The 26450-nt window shown below is 41.9% G+C and overlaps 1 protein-coding gene and 1 long non-coding RNA gene across 4 annotated transcripts in view; one reads left to right on the forward strand and one right to left on the reverse strand.

Moving 5' to 3' along the window:
• Positions 1 to 3788: 3788 nt before the first annotated feature.
• Positions 3789 to 8234, reverse strand: LOC121110557. The gene is made up of 3 exons (XR_005859880.2): positions 8034 to 8234; positions 6371 to 6478; positions 3789 to 6221 (listed from the first exon to the last, which is right to left on the reverse strand). It is a non-coding gene; the product is annotated as an uncharacterized LOC121110557 (long non-coding RNA).
• A 230-nt stretch (positions 8235 to 8464) lies between these two features.
• The window catches only part of BMP2K (BMP2 inducible kinase), a 61030-nt gene continuing 43044 nt past the window's right edge, over positions 8465 to 26450 (forward strand). For 2 of the 3 annotated variants that reach the window (XM_004941088.5, XM_004941089.5), the window contains exon 1: positions 8465 to 8706. In XM_004941088.5, the coding sequence (XP_004941145.1) occupies positions 8553 to 8706 (154 nt within the window). In that variant the 5' untranslated portion in view covers positions 8465 to 8552. Of the gene's footprint in view, positions 9043 to 26450 lie in introns of all 3 variants that reach the window. The other variant, XM_046941294.1, reaches the window with a different exon arrangement.

A 26450-nucleotide genomic window follows, 5' to 3' on the forward strand; every position in this document is an offset into this window, starting at 1 on the left:
ACCTGTATTAAGTAAAAAATTATGGTCACACCTGGGCTTTGCAAAATGCTGAGCTGAGCTGTCCTGAAGAGCAAACCAGAGACTAAACATGAGTCAAGAGTTTTCCCCTTGTTACCACAAGGCCAGTACAAAAGAGAGTCATAGAACCATGAGTTGGAAGAAACCCCTATAGGTCATCCAGTCCAGTTCCCCTGCAATGCACAGGGACACCTACAGCACAGTTGGGTGCTCAGAGCCCTGTCCAGCCTGGCCTTGAACGTCTCCAAGGACAGCGCATCCACCACCTCTCTGGACAACGTGTGCCAGTGCTTCACGTTCCCATGGAATGAATCACCATGCCAGACCTTGCTCCCTTTTCCCTTAGCCACCTCACACTTCTGATGCTTCAAAGATGGTACGTGCATTCAGGAGCACAGTCAACACCGAATCTCTTCTGTTTTATCTGCTTTCCAGCATGCCATTCCTGTTGATGATAAGAGCTGCTGTCCAACAGAAGCTGCTTTTGCAGCTTCTCGGTGCAGAGAATAGAGAACTCCCTTTTTCCTTGCTGAAGCATGTTGTTACAGATGACTGTGATGAATGTTCTCAGGTAGCTGGCATCTTTTTGTCTGATTTCATAAATGGTCAGAAGTGAACAGCTTTATAACTGTGGGTAAAATGAACTGGAGATAACCTTGTGCTGCAGGAAGTCTGGAGCAGTGGTGACACGCACTGACATCATGCTAAGTAACTGTTGACAAATCTGCCTGTAAGGGGACCAAAAAAGAAGTAGACTTCAAGAGCTGAATGTGTGCTTGGTCTGTTTGAAGACCCAGAAATGAGTAGGAATCAGCTCCAAATGATGAACCATACACTGCTGGCGAACCAGGCTTCAGTAGATGGTATTTAGAGTGCTCGTGTCTTTCTACTTTTGTCAGCAGTATCGAGGCTTACGTGGGCAGTGCCCGGGTTTTGTTCATGGCTTGTCAGATTGCTTTTACTCATCTCTTCTCAAGGACACTGCAAGTCTTAATTCACTGCCCTTTGTGAAGATTAAAAGCATTGTTATTAGTCACTGACGCTCCAACTGAACAATAATGACTAGGTAGGCATTTTCTAAAGACTTGTAGAAGGCTGGAAGTAAGCGATGGGCCAAGATCCTGCAGAAAAATTATTGCAATTTCAGGCAGGGTAAGAAATGGGGGAAAATGTAGAGGGATTCTTTCTTAATGGATTACACACTTTTATTGGAATTGGAAAGCCAATGCTTTCACTGAAAAGAATGTGCGTCCAGAAAGTGAGTCAGATTGTTTCAATCATCTTTCAACTTGCTAGCCAGCTTAAAAACAAACAAACAAAAAATCCTTGAAACATATTTTATACTTCTGCTCAGTTTAGCCCAGAGCTTCTCCCTGCAAGCACATTTGGACATGAGTCTGTATTTATCATTGGCCTACAGTGGTTTGTGCCATACAATACTGCTAAAGCTGGTTTAGCCACTTTTCATGGCTTTTGAAAGCCAATCTGTACTGCTGAAGACCGATAAAAATTTGGATACCTGCCTTAGTTCATAAAGAAAAATCAAAATTATAGCTATCTTAAGGTCACCGTGAGAAAGAATAAATAAAAGCAGTCAGTGCATTGCTGGCCAGAACCACCTTAAGTTCTGTCATGTCTTTGACAGATACTACAATAAATTGGATAAAATTAATGTTTCCTTGTTCTGAACGCACTTACAGAAATACAGGGCTGAGAAGAATCTACTTTGGTCCTCCACCACCATACATTAAGGAGCATCTTGAGCTTAACCTGTTCTGAACTGATAGTTGCCTGTTTATCTGAAGAAATAGAACTTAAAGAAGCTTAAAGAACTTCAACTACGTGTTATGATTTTTCTTCTACTGTTTCCTCACCTTCACCATAAGGAAGCCTTTTTCATTATCTATTTCAAGTTTTATATGCTGTAACGGAGGAAAAATGTACTCGTCTTCCTAGTACCTAGTAGTAAATACAGGGAAACACTGATCAACTTCAACATTTCCATCCTGGAAAATTAACTTTCTTCTCAAGAATGACTCATTTAACTTCTCTGCAGGGGACATCTTTTCCAAACTTCTTTTAACTGCTGCATGTCTTAGAACCCTAATGTAAAATAATGTCTGAAAGCATAGTGCCAAAATGGGATGTGCTGAACTGAGTGTTTGTTCCTCTGTTGCAGCTACCTGTTCAGACTGAGCTCCTGTAGCCCTCAGACCCTTTTCGCTGCTGTTAGATACTTCTGATTTTCTACTTAGAATTTCTTTTTTCTTCTGCCCTTAGTTAATGCCTTCAAATTTATTGAATTTAATCTGGGTATATTCAGACCATTTATTTATTTCTGAAGGGCTCTCCAATTTGAAATTCTCCCTTCCAAACTACTCCCAGCTCATTTCAGGTATTGTGCAATCCAGACAGTCTGGAAGTGTACACTATTCTACTATGCAGGCAATTAACAGTAATCTCAAATAAAATTCGCTCCAGGGAAGGCTGCTGCAGTGCCCCAGTTCAGTCAAAATGGCACTGGTAGCCTTAACGTGCATTTGTTATGAACTTACATAAGCTCATAAAATGTTTCCATCTTAGACTTTCAGATAATTTCCTTATTAAGCTGCCCATTATTCCCTTACATCAGTACCTTGCTGCTTATCCTCTGGAATGATGATTCTCCCACCTTGCAGAAGTCATCAGGTCTCCTGTTCTCCTTTGTTAATTAGATTAATGCTCATTAATGCTCTATGTTCCCCTCTGTAAATATGAGAACATTTAGCAAAGTTTTATGAAGTCATTTGCCTCTCCTTTGTTGTTCTTATTCCTTTTTTTCACAGTGAACTTCCTTGCTTTTTGACCTCTCATTCAAAGCACTTTTCGCCTCTAGATTTACTGCTTTCAGCATATAATTCAAATTCAGATCTAACATAATTCTTCCTCTAATAACTCTTCCAGAACAGAAATATAGCCAGTTCTGTTGCCAAAGACTAATCTGTCCCATTTAATACGGAGCATTAAATAAGTCATTAAGATGTGAAATAACGCTGACTCCCTCTTCGTATGCAGCGCTAAAATTGACAACCTATTGTGTTTTGAGAAATACTACTGAAAAATTAAGAGAAATAATGCAGTTTTTCTGTGCCTATCTAAATTTTACCTAAACAAGCAATTCTTTTTCTATTTTTCTCTCTCCTTTTCACTGTTTATATTGTGGTATGGAACTCCTACTACATGAGCAATAGATCAAATTACTTCCTTTCTTAAGCTTGGATGCACATGATATTGGATAAACAACTTGCCAGAAGCCTTGTTTTATCTAAGCAGAAATGAAATTGGACTTCATAATCAATACTACTTGAAATGCACTTTTAGATAACTGTTTGTAGAAGGAAGTTATCTGTTGCAAAATCTTTCTGAATTATGAGCAACAACTCTGAATTTACACGAGCTTCTACAAGTACAAGTCCACCAGATGTGATACAGCTCTTGTGCTTATTACATAATTTCCATGTTTGTGTACATCAGCACAGACTGCTCACTTGCAAACAAAAAAGATGTTCTTCCTTCCTGGGCTCTCAGTTCCACAGATTTCTCCTTCAAGATTATGAGTGTATGCACAGAAATATTTGTAGCAAAAGAAATGACCAATGATAGATTTGCAGTTTTCTACTTTTTGAAAAATACATGTGGAATAGAAGTACATTAAATTCATCACAGAACAAATATAAGTCTGCAAGTTGAATAAAAACTGTAGGCAAAAAAAACAACTTTTTGTACCTTAAAGGCCATGGCTTTTCAATGATTTCTTACTGCTGCAGTGTTGCACAGAACACACTTCCAAACTCAACTATACTACAAGTGGCCAAATCTCACATTGCAATAAGGGACTTTTGACCTCAGTGTCAATGGGAGTTGCACCAGATGTCACCAAAGTTGAATTTGGCTCTCTCTTGCCCTTGTGCGTCTTCACTAGATCACTTGCAGGTTTGTTTCTGTTTTAATGTCAGAAATCAGCAGTTTCTTTTCCACTACTCCTTTTTGTTTACTTTCTGATTAGAACAAATTGTAAAAACTGAAAAGGATGCCAATTTGCCTCTAGACCCTGGGTCAATGTAAGGCCTGGAGTGCTGTTCAGATCTTCAGCTATGTACTTGCTCCAGAGGTGATCTGTGTTTTCCTGCTGCAGCAAGTGATATTTGTAATTGCATTAAGCAAACAACAACAACAAAAAGCCTCTCAGAACTACTGCTGATTCAGAGGAGTGATATGACTTGATCCTAGAAAAAACAAACATGAATCCAAAGCCAAACCAGTTGTCTCCTACAGCTTTCCTGGCTCTTAGCTCATTTAAACCATTTTGTCTGGTTTTAGTGAATTTCTCTAGAGCAAACTTCATCAAAGTCACCAGTACAAAACTAAGAAACAGTATTAAGATAGGCCAGTTGTATAACTTCTGCTGTATCAAATGATGGTTCTTATGGCTTCCATGGGACAAATATGCAACACTGAAGATAAAAGAGGGGGAAAAAAAAGACCTAAGTGCTTATCAGGAAAACCGCTTCAGCAGTGCTTTGTTCAAATGGACTAAAATATTACAGAACAGATTAACCCTCACATATTCAAGGGCAAAAAAACCAATAACAACATCAACCCAAAAACCTAATTACTGCAATAAATGCTGAACAGCTGAGCACCTGTGTAACAAAGGCACAGATCTATGTTTTCAGTGAAAGTGAAGAATAAGTAAATGATATTTTAAAGACTTTTAATACGTAAATAACAGATTTCTAGAAAACTAGTTTTTTTTTCTTTACTTTCTAATGCTCAGCTTGAGTGACCAGCATGTAAAGAGTTTGTCCAGAAACAGCAAGAGATTTGCGACCAATATTTACACCACAAAAGTTTTCCACTCATCTTTCTCCTTAACTGCTGTCAGGGACACGTCACATTTTTACAGAAAACTGTTTGATTCTTAAGGGATTGATTTAAAACCAATTTATATACTGCATGGAGGAAAGAGTTAAAAGTGGGGAGAGATGTAAGAAGAGAAATGCACAAGAAATAGTAATCATGATGAAAGGCATTTGAACTGTTCAGCAGTTTGAAGAGGATTAAATCGTCACTCCTCAAACACCAAGCCTGAGATGAGTGTGTACAGAGTATCTGATGTTTCATTTTCAAGTTGTTCTCACTTAATGCCTTCATCTATAAGTCTTCAAAGTGTTTTACAGTGGAGTAAGTAGTTATCTTAATTTTATTAGTTTTTTTTAATTGAGGTGTGGCAGCATTCTGAAATAAGGCCAGTGAGACAGACCATGACATGCTATCGTGATTCTGAGGATGTGGTTTCTGTTGTGCTAAAAAAAATCACAAAAACAAACAACACCAACAAAAACTTGAGGTTTGCTTTTGTGAACCTAACTGTAAGAGAAGATTTAAGATGCGTGTTTTGTGCTGAATAAAGGCAAGATGTGCTTATGTTCTGTTAGGGGTCTACCATTATGCTGTTCAAAAAAAAAAAAAGAAAAAAAGAAAAAAGAAAAAGAAAGAAAAAGGAAGAAAATATTGGGGGGCATTACAGACCCCAAGCAAGACAAAGAAAAAAAAATCTACCAAAATAGAGATGGAAACAAATGTACACAGCATGCCACTGGGACCTTTTCTCTTCTGTTTTCATGTAGTGAAAGTTCACCATTGATTTCATAGTCATAAAAAGCAGAAAATGACCTTTATTCTTTGTTGTTGTTTTTTTTTTCCAGTACTGAAAGCTGACTCTCTGCTCTGATCATAGAATTGAAGGCTTAAAACATAACCATTAGTTAGTATGAAAAAAAAAAAAAAATTAAAAAAGAGAAAAAAAAGCAATGAACCCAAACATTATGAACAAACCATGATAACTGACTTCACAGCTTTGACCCAGCCTCTTTACTAACATTCCCCCCCTACTTCTCTCCCTCTGCAGTGGATCTCTCCTGACTTTCTGATTTTCTGTCAGTTGCCCCTGGATATTTCTTCAGACCATCCATTATTTCACATCTACCCAAAACTTAACTCTACTTGTGCACACTTTCAATGACTTAAAACGTTTTCAGTTTCTCTACTTGTGGTATTAGTGCAAAGTTCTTGTTGTACTGTCCCTGTGTTGAGCAGATGTATGTAGATTGGTTTTACTTCATTACTTGCAGCTGTGGAAGACTGAACCATCTCTTCTCTGCCTGAAACAAAATAGGAAGTTTCATTTCAGTAAGGGACATCAGAGTTTACTTTGTGCTTCAGACTCTGAGTGAAAGGCTTAATCACAGAATCATTAAGGTTACAAAAGACTTCTAGGATCACCAAATCCAACCCCACCATGTCCACTAACCTTGGTTCTTGAACATCTTCAGGGACAGTGACTCCACGACCTCCCCGGGCAGCCTGTGCCGATGCGTTGCTTCACCCAACTCTCCCTTTCTTGAAATCAAAATAGTTTCTAGAAATAACAAAATGCAGTTCTGCTCAGACAAAGAAATCAAAGTCAGTGGCTTAGTTCTGCATTCAGTTTATGACTTATTTAGACATTTGGAGGATTGGGCCCATTTTTTTTTTAAATAACCAAAGCAAACATATTTCTTGGCATAAAACCACATCATAATGAGCTGGCTAGTCACAGAAATAGACCATTTGGGTGCCAAGTTTCCAATTAAACAGCTGTGGAGCTTCATAACTTAGCTGTGCTGCAGCTCTTTGGCCTTACTGGCCACGTCCATCATCTTTGGAGTTAATCACCATGTCCATCACCGCAGCTCTGTAAGCAATAGTGATGTGAGTATCTGCTGGCTATGCTGAAGTAATTGACCTCTACATCTTCTCACATGCAAAGACAGAGATTAGCAATGTTAATCCCTGTATAACAAGAGTGCTCGTTTGTCCAGCCTTTAAATAACTCTGGCAATAATTTAATCTTTTACCTTAAAAAGTACAGAAGCATATGGGGGTAGGAGCCTCCAACATCAATAAAAGTAATGAGCCAAACAAAAACTCCAATCCAACCCTCTCAGAGCAATGATTAGAAAATATTTCACTTTTAGTTGAGGATAAGCAAAGTTGTACTCATTGCTGTCACTAAATGCATGCACTTTTAAGTCGGCTTTTCTTCTTTTTCCAAAGACAATTAAAAGTTTATTTCTAAGAAGCACAGGCATGCATCACTGTGAGGATGTGCCATTCTCCTCAGTACTCTGTTCCTTTCATCTGCAGTCAAAGTACCTTTATCTTCTAAGGAAAACTGAGGATTAGATTCTCTCTATGCTGCTGAAAAATTGATCTCCAATTACAAAGAGGATGGGAACAACTGAAGAAAGGGACTATAGTGGGAATAGCTGTGTCTGTGCTTTCAAGGTATGATGTGTTGTCACTTCAACAGAGAAATACTATCGTTTGGTATTAATGTGAAGTACAGCCATATGATTAAGCCAAAACTAATTTGACTCTTGAGATGGGAAGACTTTAGGGATAAAAGGGATGTTGTGGTAAGGTGGGGGTCAGCCACTTCTCCCAGATAAGAGTGATAGGATGAGAGGTGATGGCCTCAAGTTGCGAGGAAGTTAAGGCTGGATATTAGGAACAATTTCATCTCTTTAGAAAGAGGTGACGCAGTGGCACAGGCTGCTCAGGGAAGCGGTGGAGTCACCATCCCTGGAGGTGTTGAAGAACTGTGGAGATGTGGCACTGAGGGACGTGGTCAGTGGGCATGGCGGGGATGGGTTGGTGGTTGGACTCGGTGATCTTAAAGGTCTTTTGTAATCTATGACAAATGTTTCTTGTAAGACTCTTGTGTGATTATTTTGGGAGGAGCAGAGACACTGTTTCAGTATGAAAACCAGGTCAGATTGACATCTGGTTTCAGCCTGAACTTGAATTCGAAATTTGAGACAAGCTATTGGGAAATGGGTACTTCCCCAATGCTGTTTATAGGGAACTGTGACAAACACTGCTGACAGCACCCATTCTTACCACACTTTTTTAGCCTGTTAACTGCTACTCACTGTTTCGGGCACTCGTGGAGACCCATTGCTGGGAATTTACTCTCGCCGCCCCTTCTTGTACAGTTATTCCTCCTACGGGAAGCCCAGCGCAGCCCTCACCGAGCACACCCACGCCCACCGCCCTCATCGAGGCGCTGAGAGGACAAACAGACAACCTCCCGCGCACCGCACGTGAGCGAACCACCACGCTCGGCCCCGCCCACCCGCCTCCCGGGACTGAAAACGTCACTTCCGGCCGCGCGCCTGCCTGCGAGACGAGGGTAGGAGGCGGGTTTACGCCTGCGCGGTGTACCGCAGCGCTCTCCGCTCCCTCCCCTGAGGTGATCCCTCCCCTCGCGGCGCGGGGCAGTGCCTCCACGGCTCCTCTGGCAGAGGCGCGCCGCCCCCTTCCTTCCTTCCCTCCTCCTCCTTCTCCTCCTCCTCTCCGCGTAGGGCAGAGGCAGCGGGGAGCGGCCGAGGAGCGGCGGCATGTGAAGCGGGCAGCTCCCCATCTCCGGCCGCCTCGGGGCCCCGCTCGCCATGAAGAAGTTCTCCCGCATGCCCAAGGCCGAGGGGAGCGGCGGCGGCGGCGGAGCGGGCGGCGGAGCCGGAGGAGCGGGCGGTGCGGCCGCCCTGGGCCGGGTGTTCGCCGTCGGGCGGCACCAGGTCACCGCCGAGGAGCTGCTGGCAGAGGGTAACGCTGGGGCCGTAGGACGGGCCGGGCTGGGGGGGCACCTGCGTGCCCAGAAAGCTGCGGTGGGCCCCGGCGCAGGCCCCGCCGCACCGCAGTCCTGCTGCAGGACGGTGGGAATGCCCCTCGGTTTGCACAGGAGCCCAGCGGGCGCAGCTGGAGGGTTGCACGCAGTTTTGTTCGGTTCAGCTTTTCTTATTGAAAGTTTTCTCGGTGCAGATCGTTCTGTAGCTTGCAGTGAACGCGCGTTGAAACGGTTGAGAGTTGTGGAAATGTGCTTCCTTTTTGGGGGGGACAGAAGTAGCAAGAGTTGAAAAGCTTTCGTGTGGCCACTTAAAGGTGGGTGAAAAGAGCTGGTAAGAGACAGGGCAGTGCCAGTCTGTTGCCCCTCGGGGGAGGTCTTCAAAGGCAGAGCTATTCAACCCGAAAGGGCTTCAGAACAGAAGGAGAGCGCAGGTGGCTGTTGTAACCACACGGGTGAGGTGGTGGTGAAAAGCCACAGAGGAGCAGTGCTCCTGTTGGCGAGCTGCTGGGACAGAAGCTTGTGCTGGGGGCTAATGGGGCACTCACTGTGAGCTTTCTGTTCAGCCCTGCTCTTCCTGACACATTGCAGCAGTTCATGAATGAAAAGTTTCCTTTTACCTGGGAGTTGCTTCCTGACAGTCATGGTTTCCTGCGGTGTGGTTACACTTAGTAGTAATTGTTGGCGGGTGATGTATTGGTAATATTAAAGTCCGATATTAATACTTACTATAAATCTTGCTTAATAATCCCCTCTCCTTTGGGGCAAGAGCAACAGCATTTTTGTTCTTTAATCCCTCTGCATGTTACTGGCTTTATTCTATGGAAACCCAGTTCTGCTGAGCTGCTTGGGCTTGTCACGTAGGTCCAGTTATTCAGTGCTGGTGACATACAATTTATGAGCGAGTTTGAGAGACTTATATTAGAGCTTTAGATCGTGTAACAAGAAGCATTGTTAGTACATTAATGACTGTAACCAACTTAACAAGCCTGTTTCAATACAGATGCATAGCAACGTTCTGTGGTATGGAGAGGCTCTTTTACTAGCTGTTAGGATTAATGGCATGATATGTCTGTTGGATTCCAGGTGTTTACCCCCAACACATTCCTTATTTTGCTTCTGAATTGACTTGGAAAGCCGAGACCTAACTTTCTAAGTGATAGAGGCTTCCTGTAAGTAGAGCACGTAGCAGAAGTGATGCCAAAGGGCTCAAGCCATAACTACACTCATTGTTGTAATGTCATAGGCTGTACTAATTTTAACCTTTGGTGTGTTTCCTTTGTTGGTACAGGTGTTGCTCACTTCTGTAGTCTTTGACAGCATTGTTTTATTGTAATGTTTTAAAGGCAAAGCCACGTTGCATTATAAAGTAGTTCTCTTGCATAAGTGATTTATATAGTGCTATCTAAAAGCACTGCAAACTTACATAGTGAAGTAGGTACAAAGGTTCAAGAGCTGTGTTAAGTAGTATCTTGTTTCTTTTGTGCTGACTCTTTTCTGAATACCTCTTACCTTCAGTAACCCTGGGCTCAGTACGTTGTTAGATGGAGTTGTTTGTTTTTGAGGTATGTTATTCAGAGATAGGGGAAAAACGGTCAATTTGGGTTAAGCTTTGATGGAGGAAGTGAGTTCTCATTGTTGCAAAGTATGAGGCTGAAGCAGAGGCGGGTAGTGGAACTATGCAGAACGGGTGATGCGGGCAGACTGAAGGCCTGCTGCTTGGATCTTTTTGTTGCACAAGAGTGTGTGCAATGAAGCCTAACTTTGGGAAATTAAATCTCATGCAAATATGGAGAAGTCTGTCTCTTCGAAGGATTGGGTGATGTGCTGGCAACACTAAAGTTAGTTATGGGGCAGCTCCAGTACTGAAAAAGGCTTTCTAGCACAGCAGCTGCAGCAAACTGAATGTGGAAACTATGAAACGTCATTTCAAATCAATCTCAAATGTCAAAGGCAAAACAGTAAATATTATGAACAGTGAAAAGGAAAGCAAAACCAAGCAACTTGCTAGGATATTTCTGATTTATATAAGAAGGAGGTAGAATGTTGTGGCTTTACATTAGGGTGTGATACTACTTCATTTTTTGCCTTGACTTACAATTCAGAAATGTATTTAAGAAAAACAATGAAGCTTATCTTCCTGGAGACTGTAAGGATAGACATTGAAAGGTATTTTGAAATTAGAAATTAGTTCTATTCTTGCCCTGATTGTTTAGGAGGTCTTGGAATTGTGTGTTAAACAGAGGAAATAAAGCTTTTTCCAGGTTTGAGCCTGTCTTTGTGTCTTTAGGTTTAGCAGGCAAAGATGGGCATAGTAGGCACTGTGTGCAAAGTTACTGTGTTGGTGTGTTTTCACTGAGTGCAGATAAAGCAGGGAGAGGCACTTTGGGATGTTTAAGAAAGAGAAATTAGTAGGAAGGAGGGAGGGATGATGTGCAGTAGTCTCAGATAGGCTTAGTTTGAAAGCACAGAAAGATGCCCACTATGCTGCTTCCAGTGTATTTCCTATTTAGAATTGATCAGTGCTATCATAGGGTATATGGAATTATATTTAAAAAATAAAGCTGCTGTGTAGGTTTTTTTTCTTTTTAGCTTGGTTTTGGATTTGTCTTTGGTTTTTCTTCTTCTGTGGTACAGCTAATAATCTGTCATTCAGTACCTTGCATGCCTTGAACTGGTATTTCAAGTACCACTGTTTCAGTAACTCCTTCTGGCTGGTAGTTCTGCTGTTGCCTGGGCCAGTCAGTGTTGTGTCTGGCCACTTTGTGATTTCTTAATTAAGCTATATTTATGTAGTCCAACAGCAAAAGGGGTTAACTTCATGTCAGATGGCAGCCCCTTCTTCTGGGCTACGAAGTGTTTGTTCCTTTGGAGTTACTACACAAAGAGGCAGGAATCCATGCATGCCCTTGTTCTTTAAGCAGAAGCCCTTCAAGCCAGTGAGCTGAGACTTAGTCCCGTGCTGAAAGAAGGGAAAGGATTGGTCCAGCTTAGACCATCTGGAGTTCATACTTTTTCAAAGCAGTTAAAGGGTTGGAACTTGCATCTGGAAAATACTCTTATTTTGTGAAAAAAGAATAGCACTGCTGCTAAGTGGTTGTAAGCTTCTATAGTGGGCTGGTACTGGTGGACCTGGAGCAATCTTCAGCGAAGATCCTTAAATTGTAAGAAGTGGTGTTCTAGAAACAACAATAAGTTATTATGGTCACAAACTGGGAATGCTAATCTGGCTGTGGGTAAGCTGCTGTGAAGTGGATTTCTCAGGATCATCCAGTAGGTACTGTTTGCCTGTGACCCTGGGTAGGGATGAAGAATGTGCTTGTGTACTTCGAATAGGGTGCAGGAAGGGGGTGACTGTTACCAAAAACCTTGGTCCTGGCAAAGGAGTCTCCTGATGGTTTCTGCAGGGAGCAAGAGTCTGTTGTCATGAGGTCTGAACACTGTTTACCCCTCTGACCATCCCACCAGAAGGCTTGCGGAGGTGGAGTATTTGTGACTTGCTTCAGAGAAACTGTTTAATACCTTGTGCAGCTGGTTCCCAGGAGTTCTCAGAGCGCTGCTTTTCTGCGAATGACTTTATATCTAGGACCAAAGAACCTGGAGGGGAAAAGCATCTGAAATTGCTATTGGTTTTAAGTTAGTAAGTGTTTGTATTACACAGAATGTTTGCTTCATTTTTTAATACGATGGTTAGATCATCAGTTTCTATGAGCACAGAGGACAAATGAAAAGTTCAAGTTTCTCTCTAAGATTGGAAGCTCATCCTTTCTTGTATAATCCTTCTTATGCTCCAACTTCCTGGAATCAGTACTGGCAAACTCTTGAAGGAGTGAGCATGCAAGCTGGGTCGTTCTGCTTAAACTGAGCCTGCACTTAATTTATGACTTGCATTATTTAGTTAGTCTTTCATTTTCATACTGTCCAAACTGAGTCCTAAAGCTGCTTTAGCGAGGAGTACACATCCTGCTCTTTGAGGTCACGTGCTCTGCATTTGTAGGTTGTCATGCTGTTGGTCTTGTTTCATTTCCTTTTTTAAATGACAAATGTATTTTCTTGGAAGAGTTTTTATTTCCCCAATTAGTTGTCTGAGGGGGAAGGGGAATCTTAAGATGTAACTGTCATCACAACTGTGGTCAAGTCTGCATTATGTCATGTCCAGGAAAGAGATGCACTAAGTTCATCAAATTTCTTCTCAAAATTACAATCATCTTGAAAGTTTCTCTGTCTTAGGTATATTAGCAATTGCACTTAAACCACTAGTTCAGATAGATCAACTTCCTGACATGCAGAAATTTCTCTTGCCCTTCTGTTTTCTCAAGTCCCATTTCACTGACGCTTTCATACCCCGATTTTTAGTTCTTCCTAGTTACATATGTAGGGGATTTGCAATTGAGAAAGCTGCTGCACATTCTTAAGTGTGCTGATGTACAGCATTCACTGCTTTCTCTCATGTTTGCTCTGCAGGGAGAAGTGCCCTTGTAGTGGGTCTGTTAACTTGAGTGAAAAGTGATTAAATGCAGTATGGGGTACCGACCAACTTAACTTAGAGATCCTGTTTCTGCAGTGTGCAAGATGCAGCTTAATCTCCAATGTGATGAGTGTAGCTGGTGCAGTGTCACTTCTGTCATGACTCTGTGGCGTGGCAATCTCTTTTGCAGGAAGCTGAAGCTTTTAATTACTGGGTTTCTTCATTGGTTTAGCGTTTATGTAGCATTGCTGCTTTTTGCAAGAACTGCTATTTAGCTTTCAGTAGGAATCCAGGTCAGTTGTTGGGATAGATCAGAAGCTGGCAGGTAGTCTGGAAATACTACTTGTGGACTTTGAGTTGGGCTTGGTCATGTTGAGTTTTCAGGGTATAACATTACTGAATCTGTGCTGATCTTAAAAGTTGTGCCTGTTTCTTACTCTGTCTCAAACACGGCTTTGCTTTGCTAATATATGAGTAGCAAATATAGCTTGTTTAAGTTTGGAAGGTACAGGGAGAGAAAAAAGCAACATGAGGACTTTGACTTTGATTTTGACTGAATGCATAGAAAAGCCATGTGCAGCTTTTCTGTTTTATAACAGATTACGAGTGGTGTTCCCCAGGGGTTGGTAGTGAGGCCTCTCCTGTTCGGTATCTTTACTGATGACCCGGATGAATGCATTGAGTGCACCCTCAGTAGGTTTTTAGATGATACCAAGTTGGCTGGAAGTGTTGATCTCCCTGATGAGGGTAGGAAAGCCCTACAGAGGGATCTGGGCAGATTGCTGGGCTGAGGCCAGTGGGATGAGGTTCAACAAGACCAAGTGCTGGGTCCTGAGCTTTGGCCACAGCAACCCCAGGCAGCATTACAGGCTTGGGGCAGAGTAGCTGGGAGACTGTGAAGAGGAAACAGACCTGAGGGTATTGGTCAGTGCTTGGCTGAATATGAGCCAGCAGTGTGCCCAGGTGGCCAAGAATGCCCAGTGGCATTCTGGCTTGTGTCAGAAATAGCGTTGTTAGCAGGAACAGGAAAGTGATTGTCCCTCTGTACTCAGCACTGGTGAAACTGCATCTCAAGTACCGTCTTTGATTGTGGGCCCCTCACTACAAGAAAGACATCGAGGCCCTGAAGTATGTCCAGAGAAGGGCATTGGAACTGCAGAGGGGTCTGGAGTACAGGCATTATGGGGAGCAGCTGAGGGAGCTGAGGTTGTTTAGTTTGGAGGAGTGGAGGCTCAGGGCGGCTTTCTCACTCTCTACAACTGCCTGAAAGGTTTTGGTGGGCTGGGGGTTGGCCTCTTCTCACTCATAACTACTGATAGGACAAGAGGGAATGGCCTCAAGTTGCACTGGGGAGATTCAGACTGGGCATTAAGAGATACTTCTCCAAAAGATTGGTCGGGCACTGGAACAGGCTGCCCAGGGAGATGGTGGAGTCACCAACCGTGGAGGTGTTCAAGAAACATTTAGGTGTTGTACTGAGACATATGGCTTAGTGCAAAATATTGGTGATAGGTGGACGGTTGGATTGGATGTTCTTAGAGGTCTTTTCCAACCATGGTGATTCTATGACAGCCCCAGAAGTAAGCACGGCTGCCTTATTTCAAATGTGATTTCAGAATGGCAGGAGGTGTGATGCTGAAAAAAGTTGTCATCCCCAAGTAATGAAAAGAGGGAGGTTATGCTTTAATGCTTGGGATTTATATTCAGTGCTTTCAAGCCTAATGCAGGCAGATAAACTGCAAGTAGAGTGTTGTTTTGCTTTTTATAGGGCGTAGCTGTGTTCTGTGCAATGATGGAGCCCAAACCAGGAGTGAGTTTGGATACTAGCACGTGATCCTTGTCTTACATGGATGTGCAAGTGAAAATACTGTTTCGTGTAACACACTGCACGAAGTGCTGTTAGCCTGACTTGCAGTGCTGTGTACACAGGAAGCGTGCATGGTACCAAGTGTGCTACTTCAGTATACTCAAGGAGAAGTGCCGTTCTCATAGTAGCAAATAGCAACATTAGGACTTTGCTGTTGCTCACCCACTTTCCACTGTTTCATGTAGATGGAGAATTTGGCACTACAGTTTAAGGACCATGTAATTTGACAGTGGTGTCTATCGTACAGCCAAGAGTTGGTTTAGCTCTTAGGCACTTGGTCTAATGCTCTTCTCATTTTCATGTTGGTCTTTGCATCCTCTAAGAACACCCATTCCTGCACTTCATTGTACATGAACATGTAGTGCTGTGTCTCTTTGGACTGCAAATAGTCGTTCCTTTTTCAAGGAAATTATCGGTTTAACTTCTGGGGGCCCAGAAGTAGTTAAACACTGAGCAAGTACTTTGGAATCTGGTAGTTCTGAGCTAAGTTGTTGGGAGAGTGGCCAAGAGTGCAATTGTCATACAGCAAAGCAACTTGATTGGAGCAGTATCACATCAGTACAGCACAGTCTGAAGCCATCTTTCCTTTGCCAGATGTTGGCAGGCAAATCAAAGAAATGAGTGTGCCATCTACTTGTTATTTTCCTTGTGTATGGGTTTTGGTGAAACATGCTAACGTTACAGTTGTTGGAATGGGGGTGTACGTGTGCAGGTTTTTTTAATGTAAAACTCCTGGACAGCCTTGAGTGGTAAAGCAGCATGAAATAATAAAGGAATATGTTAGCTTTATCTGTTAAAAGCCTTGGTCTCTCTTTGAAAGGGAAAACGTGGTCTTATTATGAGTGTGTAATTTTCATCTGAAGGCTTTTTGGTTTAGATGTCAGTATTTTATATGTCAGCATAGAAAAGCAAAACTTTGCTAGCTGATGAAGGCAGAATTAACTTTTAGGTGGGTGTTCAGTAGAAACTAGTGACTCTGGAGAGGATGTGCTTATTTGGGTTTTCAGAGTTGTAAGTTATTAACTAGAATGTTACCCCCTATGGAAGTACTTGTACAGCTTTCCTGTGGGTGGAGGAGAGAAGCAAACACCAGAGACTGTGTCCCTATCCAGCTACTTAATTAGTCTCCCTGTCCTATGTCTGGGAGCAACATGAGCATGCTTTAACAAAGGTAGATGTTAATTGTGTGGGCTTGGGTATCTTCCTAGCTGTAGGTGTGTGTTTGTTTTAGCTGTAGATGTGTGCACAGCGTCAGGTGAACATCTCACTTTTAGCTAAATAAATTGCAGTGTAGGTTGGAAGGGAAAATATTTTGTGTAACTGTCGAGGTTGTATTTCTTGTCTGTGGTTTTACAGCATTGTTTTTAAGTCTTCAATCTTGAAACTGTTAGTTTCTTAACCTTGGGGCATATTGATTTTATTGTAGCTATTTTCTGCCTCCGTAATACTCAAGATAAGTAGGTTACCGTAAGTCGAAGGAGTCGCAGCTGTCGGCAGTGCTGTGTTAACTGACACTATGAATGCTCTGTGCCTGCCAAAGTGTGCAGTTGTAAGTGTGTCAGGTTACAAGTGGTTCTAGTAAACATTTTATTTTGCATTTGGGGCTAATTAGAGACATAGACGCAGTCAGTCACCTCATTGATTGCTTAGGATGTTGTCTTTTTCCTAAGAAATCGCTGGGTTTGCTGACATCTGTTTTGGAAGGCTTCTCCTCAAATGTTTTTGTAGGTTTAGCTTAGAAGCTGTTAATATCCCAGATGAACAGCTGCTTCCTGAAATGTTTGAAGTATGCTTGCCTACTTCTAATACCTTAAACTGAAAGTCTGAGTCTGGTTTCCAGATCACAGTGATACTGAGCAACAACACTTCACTGCCGCAGCTGATGTTGTCCCTGGTTGTCTTTCTGCTGCAGCAGAGATGTCTTTGTCCTGTATTTTCCTCTTCACTATGGTGCAGGTTCTTTTTTTTCTCCTCCTTGTTGTCTAGCTACTTACAAGGAAGGAAGATGAATTCCTCTTTTCACATTTTCCTGGTAGTCTTCAGAATGGATTTTGGTTTTTGAGTGTTTTTCTGTTGGCTATGAGGATGGAAACCTTTCCCCTCCTCTCATCTGATTTATGCTTTCTGTGCTCATGGTTGCCCAGGTTGGTTAGTTTGCACTAGTAGCAGTGGGACATCTTAGATGTGCTTGAGAACCTAGCTCTCAAACTAGAGGCAAGTTGAAGGAGAATGCACAGAAAAGTACAAGTTACAAGCAGGAATGAAAGGAAATAGATCCTAGGGATTTCATTTAATGATGTGGGAAACATTTCTTCTGTTTTGAATAGCAAATGACATTTTGCATTTACTGCTGCTTTGTTCCTGAGCAACATCAACACAGATGTTACAGAACTCCAAGGCTATGTTGAGGAACTGAAAGCCGGTTAACTTTGTGTTCTCTCTGTAGAGCCTTTTTTGGCCTTAATTCTTGTCATATTTGCCTTGCCACTCCTGATGCAAATAGTAAAAATGCTGCATAAATGGTTATGTAGGATCATATGAGAGCAAACAGTTCTGTCTGTCTTTGTCTTGTTCTTCACGAGGTGTCAGAGTTGGTACTGATCAGAAGAACATCACGTCCCCTTAGGGAAAATCATTATCTTGTAAGTGGAGGAACAAAGAAAGGTGAGGGGATTTGCCCACAGTCACAAGTCTGAACTAGAGATGAGGGCTGAGTTAGGAACTTCCTGTCTCTAAGATGGTTTCTTCCTTATTGCTTCTATAATGTACTGGTAATATACCTCTAGTGCCACAAACAAAACCACAAGGGGAATTCTCATGTTAGGACTTCAGCAGGTTTTATTCTAAACAATATACATGTTCATATTCCTTATAAACTTGCACATTACTTTGATAGATTTGCTCCTGTACTGTCTGGAAGCTTTCATGCACAAGTGTTGAAGAGATGCATATTTATACAGGAATGGTGTGATGCTTGGATTAATTATTAGACCAACTTCTGCTCTCAGTTTTTTACTTGTTTACACTGTGATTTCTATCTGTGCATTTTGTCTAATGAATTGTTATTCCTGCAGCATTTTGCTGCTTTTTGTATAAAAGAATAGTTCTAAAAATCAATGCTTAATATGACATGTTCTTACATTTTTGCAGTTCCTGTAGGATGAAAAACTGCATGTGCTGTTACTTAAAAAGTCTGTTGCTAAACCACGTTTTTAGGTTTTGGTTAATTGCTGAAGGCCTTGCGTAATTAAAGCATTGCTTCTTTAGAAAGACAAGCTGCAGACGGACAATTTAGGAGCTGATAGAGCTGCTAAATGTGCATCGACTTGGCCTGAGCTGTTTAAGAAGTCAGAGCCAAGTACTTGTTTGGATTGCAGTGATGTAAACAGAGAAGATGATTTCTTTTAGTGTTTTGGCTTTGAATTTGATTTCTAGGATACAGAACAAATAGATCATTAAAGAATAGAAGGCACTTAGTTACCTTACAAATGTAGAAGGGTCTGAGTTGAGCGTTGTGTGTGTTGTGTAATAAAAATAGGAAGAGTAAATGAAATCTGTCATGAGATTTGTGCTAGTCATTGGGTCTGTTCTGTGCATAAAACGTAGGAAAACAAACCTTTTTAAAAAAAAAGAATAGTTAAGTAGTGATTGTATCCTCCACAGTCCTGTAGTTAACATGTAGCTTAGTGGCTTGGTCAGTAGTGAAACCTCCCCCTTTAGTTTAGGTCAGTTATTGCTTACGTAGAGTTTCTTGGCTTCATAAGAATTAATGAAACATCAGGGAGATCATTTATTCTCTGAATGAGAGATCCAGAGGTCCCTTAGGACTCTGAAGACAGAGGGTTTTTTTTATTAAGGCAATTGTAAAAACAGTGTAACCATGCAAACGCTCATCAAAACAAAACACTGTTTGCTGCATTTCATTTGGTCAAGTTCTTCACATCTTCATTTGAATTCCAAGTATTACCTTGCCAGCTTTGTGCTTTCTTGAGATATGCCATTTAATTATCTTCATCAGACAGACTGTTTTACTTCGTTGTTTTGGCTTGCTGTGTTATTCATCTGACACTGGGTTACATAGCTGCATCTGTAAGAGGAGATTTGTGTTGAAGGGTATCTTTGGGTGTGGGCAGTAGATTGGTCATAGCATTCTCATTTTTAGGGACTAACCCAAAATCAGCATGCTTCCAGCTTGCTCCATGAATAACCGTCTTGTTTGGAGTTACTGCTGTTGACTGCCTTTCTCTTAAAACACAGTAGATAGATGAGGGACATTAAATGCTTTTGATAATTCTAACTCTGATAATTAGACTTCTGTTGCCATTGCTGCTTAGATAGTATAAAGTGTTCCAGCTGCTCACACTACTTGGAAGTTTCAGCCCTTCATTATAAATGTGTCACAGCTGGAGGTCTGAAAGGGTTGTTGGATAATGAATCCCAAGCATTAAGTAAGAGAATTGAGGTAACAGTCTTAATAAAGATGTTTGGTGTGCCTAAGAGGGTGTTCTCAAGAATACAGCATGTACCAGATAGAGCTTTAAGGTGCCAAGGAAAATCAATCATTACTTAAAATACTTCAGAGTCCCATTTACTGGTGTAAGCAGGGAGCAAGTCAAATGTGTTGCTGTTTATTGGTCCCCTCTCCTCCGTGGTCCAGGTGTATCTGTATCTGCTGCTGGGAATTGAAATGCACACTGGTACTTGTAGACACCTGTGGAAGAGAGAATGGGGAATCCTTATACTGATAGCTTTCAATATTCATATTTAAATATCTAAATATTAAACAGAATTTCATCGAGTTAGTCTAGTCTGATCATGCTTACGTATGAAAAATGATCAGTCAGCCCACTGGCTGTTACAGTGAGATGTAAAATGGTGGAAGACTCAATATAGACTCATCCTATTGAGTCTATATTGATGGATTCAATATATTCATCCTATGAAGAGGTCTGAATTTCATTGTGCTGGCTTTGTGTGCTTATGATACCATTAAAAAAACACTGTAAACCAGAGAATCTTCATGTGATACCTGCCCTGGTCTGAAGTGCTTTTAGTGCTGTGAGTTGCTTACTTTCTGCATGGCCTGCTGACTCTTCGGTTTCTGATGCAGCAAAAGGTGGTACTTCTCCAAAATGCCATTAAATGACGTTTTCCTGAAGCTGGGTACCTTATGCTCTGCCTTGTTTCTGTGTCATGGTAAATTTGTGGTATTCAGTGGGTGAATTATTCATCTACATGGTAATGGATCCATTTGCTCACTTAGTCTGCTTTGGATTCTTCTGCTTACATATTTAAAGCATAGTTAAAATAGTGATTTCAAGGAAAATGGAAGACAAACTACAGAGCAAATGCGAGTTGGTTGGAGAGGGGCTTTTTGTATGTTAACCATTCAGTATGAAAGTAGAGTTTGGTTCCAGAACAGTTGTGGTGGCTGTGCACTGTATGTTCAATGCATCTGTATCCACTAATTGAACCGTGCGGTGTCTGTACTTTATTCATCCGCTTGTTTACTATTTTGAAATTCAAAATGAATTGAAAAGAAAATCAGTGAAGAAATTCACTGGTCAGAAGAGGCGAGGAAAAAGCCTTTACATTTGTGGGAGAGATGAGTGCTGTTCCAGGTAATGTTTCCTGTGCTACCAGGTGTTGATTATAGGGTTTTTTTAATCAGTGTCTTGGAGATTTTCAGCAGTTTTGTTGAGCAGAGTTGAACAGGAAGCACATCCTGCCTGAAAGCATCACCTCACTTGCATCTTGAGTAACAGCATACATCTAGCCTAGTAAGGTTTGAGAGTCATGAGGCTTAATGGCGCCGTGAAAGGGAATTGAATTAATTCTTCTGTCTTGGGTTACACAGTTGGCATAATCGCGTATAGAAATGTTTAGTCAACAGTCTTGACCTTGAACAAATGAAACGCCGCTCGGGTTGTTTAATAGGGTTCTGTTGTGTGAGTTTGTTTGTGCTTTAAGCGTACTGTTTGGAAAGGGAAGCACTGATGTGAGGCTTTTTGTCTCTTGGAAAGAAATCTTTTGCTCTTGTCACCAGTGACAACTGTTTGCAAGTGCTCGGCTTCAGAAATGGTGGTGATGTTGCTTGAACTTGTATAGTTTCTGCTCCAGAGCTGTTTTACATCGGCTAGGGAGATTCTAAAAGTGAACAGCTAGTAAAGGAAGCAATTGTGAGTAATGCAGTGCACTGTGGATGAGAAATTCAGCGACAGTACTTGACAAAACATGCTAGGTTTGTGTATACTTGCTTTAAAAATGCCCACCTGCTCTATAAAGGGAAAACATGCTTATTTGAGTATCCTGACATACACAGAAAAGTCCATGCGTGGAGCAGGAAAGACTTTGAGGAGAAAAGACAGTGATCGGATTGCTGTGCATCTTGGAAGTGAAAATGACCTGAAGATCTGTGCATCACTTGAAAATAGCATTGTTCCCTGGATGGAAGGCTGTTCTGTGAACACTGAACCAAATGTTGTACAGTCTTCATACACAAAACCACCTGAACTTACTCTATGTTGAAGATTATCCCATTTCCCTGCAGTGCTGGGAGCAGGCTGGGTTAGTCACTCGAAACGTTAAACACATGGATTGTTTCTGTGAGAGGAAAGCTCTTCATTTTTTGCAGAGAGATGGAGGGAAAAGGAAGAATGAACCCCAGCAGTACTCTGACCCTTGTTATATCTAGCTTGTGTTAGCTTTTGATTAAAAAGTGATGTTTCAAGTGTCTGCATGATGGTGTAGCTCTAGAGCTTGAAGAGCTGACTTTGCAATGAATGAAGCTCAATGGATTGTGACTTGTTGCCAGTTCTTACCCTATTATTTCCTGCTTTCAGTTTCTGTTACTATAGATAATGGACCCATTGAATACTGTCAGTGTGATTTCAGAATCTGTAGCTGAAAATAAGTTCAATGTGTTCCGATCTTCACAGTCAATTAACTGCACTGTTGGTGGTCTACTAGTCATGTTCTCATCCTTACTAAGGGAACAGGTGTTAGTTGACTTAAATACAAGGATCTGTTAAATGCAGTCTAAATGTATTAGATTTTCCTTTCAGTGAATAGGAAGAGGAGGTGATAAGATAGTATTACAAAGCAACAGAATGGTTGTGACTGATTCTCAGACAGTACTGGGATGTGAAGAGGCTTTCCTTACACTTTCCTTATATCTTCTAATGAAAGAGATAGACAGGACCAGGCGTTTACCCTAAGACAGAGCTTTGTCTTGGGTGAACAGCGTTGTGTGAAATGCCAAATACTTACCTTAGTTTTGATTTTTTTTTAAATGTTTTGAACATAAGTTTAGTGAGGTATTTCATGTAATTTCATCTTCTTTAAGCTTGACAGCATATCACAGAAAATCCGAGTGCTTCTCTTCTGGGAGCTACGTTCCATTAAAATAACTTACAAAATCATCTGCATTAGTAAATTGGTTTTTTTCTTTGTTTCTATGGAAAAGTAGCAGAGGCAGTCAGAAGTCAGCACAAAATCCGTGCCCTCATTAAAGGAATCGGTGGTGGCTGGCGCGTCACCTGGATGCTCTGAGAAGCGTTTCGGTGGAGCAGCATGATCATCTTTAATGCAGAACGCTGAGCTTTGTTCCTTTGCTGTAGGCTAGATCAAAGCTGGAAGTATCTCAGTCAGCTGTCAGATGAAATGTGCTAAAATCTAGAACTTCGGCGTTACACTGAAATTTGGAAGTTGTCTGTAACAGATGTAGTTGATGAGCTAGCAGAGAGCTGCGGGACTGCAGCTAACTAGAACAGGTTTGCTCCATATAGAAAAAGAATATTCTCAAGTCTGTATCGCCTCATTAAACTGGAAGAGTTTTTATGCTGGGTTGGCAGAGTAAATATCTGGAGAAAGTCTTTTTGTGTATGGGAAGCTCTCGCAAAGCAGTCACGCTGCCAGCTGTAGCAAGAAAAATGACATCCACTTAGCTCTGTGGAGGCTGCCTATTAGCAGGCCAATTAGTAGCTGCTTGCTCACACACAAACACATGCTTGCCTCTGACTCATTTTGCTTAAAGGATTTTTTCCTTGAGAGAAGGATGTTGCCTGATGGAAGAAGGAGAGGAGGTTTTGCAGAGGAGAGGGTTTTCAAAATTTAACCAACAGTTGCAGTAGTCCATCTTAAGACTCAGTCTTCCAAGCCAGGAGTGAAGGCAGCATTAGCAGAGGTGGTGGCTGAACACTCCTATCAGGGCTTTTCTGATTAAGCTGTAACGTCTCTCGTGGGAAGAAATTGTTCAGGCCCATTGTCCAGCTTTAGGAATGCTTCTTGGGATTGAAAAAAAAAAAAAGAAAGATTCCAGTCTGGGACTGCTGTTTTTAATGTTCCTCTGCATTCCACCCCTCTACCTTCTTACCTGCTCCCCATTGTGCTGCAAGGGGTTGGTTCTGTTACTTCTGAGCAGTTTGCTGTTGTTGTGTAGCACTTAGGTTTGTTCAGAATTACTTTTTTTGCATGGCAGCAAGCCTTTGGTGCTTGCTCTAAAGAGAAAGTATAAATGGCGTGGTGAAATCTCAGTGTGAGAGCTTCACTGAGGATAAGGCTTTGTTGCTGCTTGATGACTGGGGAAAAAAGCACCTCTTAGAGTCACTGGATGCGTGGGTTTCCTGTTATGGCTGCACACTATCAGTTCAGCTTTTTGTTTTAGATGGGTAAAAAGTGAAGTTCTTTGTGCATTTGGCACATGGCTTTGTTATGTATCTGTTTCTCTTTTTTCCAGGAAGAATACCAGATTCTTTTATTCTGGTTTAGCACCTGTGTGTGTCCGGTGTGTTATTTTACTGCTGGACTGCAGTTGGTGCTGGGAGAAATGACATCCTGGAACACATGCTCATAGGTAGAGGTATCAGCCCCATTACTGGATTGGGGTACTCATGGCAGATCTGCTGTCAATGGGGGTATGGTAGTGTCCTGCGGGATTCCCCCATGCAGCTCAGTTTGTAATTCATGCCTGCTATTTTTGTTCTGCTGCTTTTAGAACAGATGGCGGTTTGGAGAAAGGAGTGCTTCTGGTCTGAACTACCCATGGCATTCAGAGGGTGTTACACAGTGGGAATTTGTGTGGGCAGGGCAGAAAGCAGCTATAGTGGGTCCCTTTGAATGCGTTGTCTGCATGCGCTGGAGAAATGCTGAACTCAAAATGTGTGTGTAGAAGGAGATTATTTTAAGGGTGTGGAGCTAATTTTGGTCTTGGTTCTGGGAATGCTGAGCTCTTGGGCTTGCAGACGACCTTTGTCAGCTTCTCTTCCAGTTGGAGCCATGTCTCAGAGCCTTGTGCTGAGACTTGTGGAAAGTATTTTACTAGGAATATATGCACATATATATGCGTACTTGTGTATGTATATAAATATTTATACATCTAAATTTATACATAAAAATGCAGTCATCTAATGCTTCCTTATTCACTAGGAAGGGCGCTTTACAGTGCTCCCCAGCAAATGAGCATGTGGCATGGCTTCAGTTGGTGGCCATGCAGCCCCTGAGGTCAGTGCATGGCACCTTCCCAGCAGCTGTGCAGCTGCTGCTGGGCTCAGGACAAAGGTGGCTCTGCAGTGGAGCTGGTGATATGGACCACAACAATGGTCAGTGGAAAACAGAAAGCTTGTGTGATATGTCCCATTATTCCCTCATGCAGTGGTTACTGAGGAATTAGTCAGTGGCTTCCTGATCCTGTGGAGGTTGTAATACAAACTGTGCTGTAGCAAAAATTCTTCGTAGGGCCTGAAAGCTTTGTGGTAGATTTCTCTTAGCATGCAGCTTCTCAACATCATGCACTGTTTGGAATCTGAAAGAAAAAAATTCCAAAGTTCGAGTTCTGCACTGTTTTAAGGGTTTCAGCCACAAACAGGTGTTAATTTTATTATCTTGAAGAACTGAATAGTGTTCTCTACATGAATGTAAGTACTGTTTCGTTTGCTTTCAGTCTGCTGCTTCCCCAAGAGTGCCTGCACAACTACATCTGTACTGACTATCCAAAGGGTTATCCAAAGGGTCTTACAGAGGAAGGACTTCCCTCACTGCAGGAATAAGGCAGTTCCTGATACCGATGGGATATTGATGCTGTAGTTATCCTATTAGGATGCACGCTGCCACAGAGCACAGGGAGAGGAGAAATTCAGCAAGATGGAGAAGAGGCCTGCGTGTATCAGGATCACAGAAGTACTCTCTGAACTCCAAGAATGTGCTGAGCTTGTCTTTAACGCTATGAGAAGATATGATCAAAACTGAGCAGCAAGGAAAGACTCTTGATATTGGTTCATTTATGGCAAGATAGGGTTTCTTCAATTTTTGGTAAAATAACGTGTCTAGATGCTGCTTAATGCTTACTGAAAAAGGACCTTTCCCTCTGCTCTATGTGGATGTGCATGTAGGCAGTGAGAGCTGGCTTCTCATGATGTCATGGTTTTTTGTGGAGAAGCAATTATGTTCATGTTTTGTGTCCTGTTTTTTTGGAGGCTGGCTTTGGTGTCTTTGTTGCAGCTCAGGTTATAGAGGTCAGGGTTGTTGGTGGTTTTAGTTGTACTTTTTTCCAGCAATGGATGGTTTTTGCTAACACAGCGTGCACTCAGTGCATTTAATGAGCCCTTACTGCTGCTGTTTGTTACAGGGCTTGCAGGGAAGTTTCTTGCTTAGAGCCTACCTGCAGGGCATTCATACTGCCCCCTGGGAGGGGGACTGTACTTATCCCATATTTAGCCCCTAAAATTATTCCTTTTTGTACATATGGCTTCCAAACTACAGCGCTCAGAAGGCTATGCAGTACTGGAAGGTGCATAACTTTGGAAAGAGGGCATCTCTGGCTGCTGGTCAGCCTGATTTCAGTAGGTACTGGTGACATCTAGGTGACCAGGGGCTCCAGAGTTAGAGCACGCACGTGTAGACAAAGTGATTGCGTGTCAAGTGATTGAGTGAGATGGTAAAAGTGGTGCTTAAGGCAGAAGTTGTTAATTCACAGCACGAATGAGTGCACCTCAATTATTAAATTACTTTTGTGTTTTATGTTAGATTATCTGAAATTCAGAAAAAAAACAGTGTGGGTATTTTTTAAGCATATTGACCTGTGGCTGGTTTGCCATTTTGCTACAGAGAGAGAAAAGAGCTTACATGTGTTTGGGGATGGGTCACTGGATAATCATTTGCACTTCAGTCTGTTGATCCAGCCTGGTAGATAGAAGGGCATGTGGCCATCTTGTAGGCCAGTGTCATGCAAGGCTGAGAGCAGAACTTGCTTCAAAACAGAAATGAACCATCCTTTAGATCTTTCAGCTTCATTAGGGACAACTTCATATCCTAACTAGAAAGCTGGCTCTGGAACTGTGTCTGGTTCTACCATTCCTGGTTCAACATTTGCAGGTGTGGGGTGTGATTATTGC

This window comes from Gallus gallus, chromosome 4 (genome assembly GCF_016699485.2).
Source record: "Gallus gallus isolate bGalGal1 chromosome 4, bGalGal1.mat.broiler.GRCg7b, whole genome shotgun sequence".
NCBI lineage: Eukaryota > Metazoa > Chordata > Aves > Galliformes > Phasianidae > Gallus > Gallus gallus.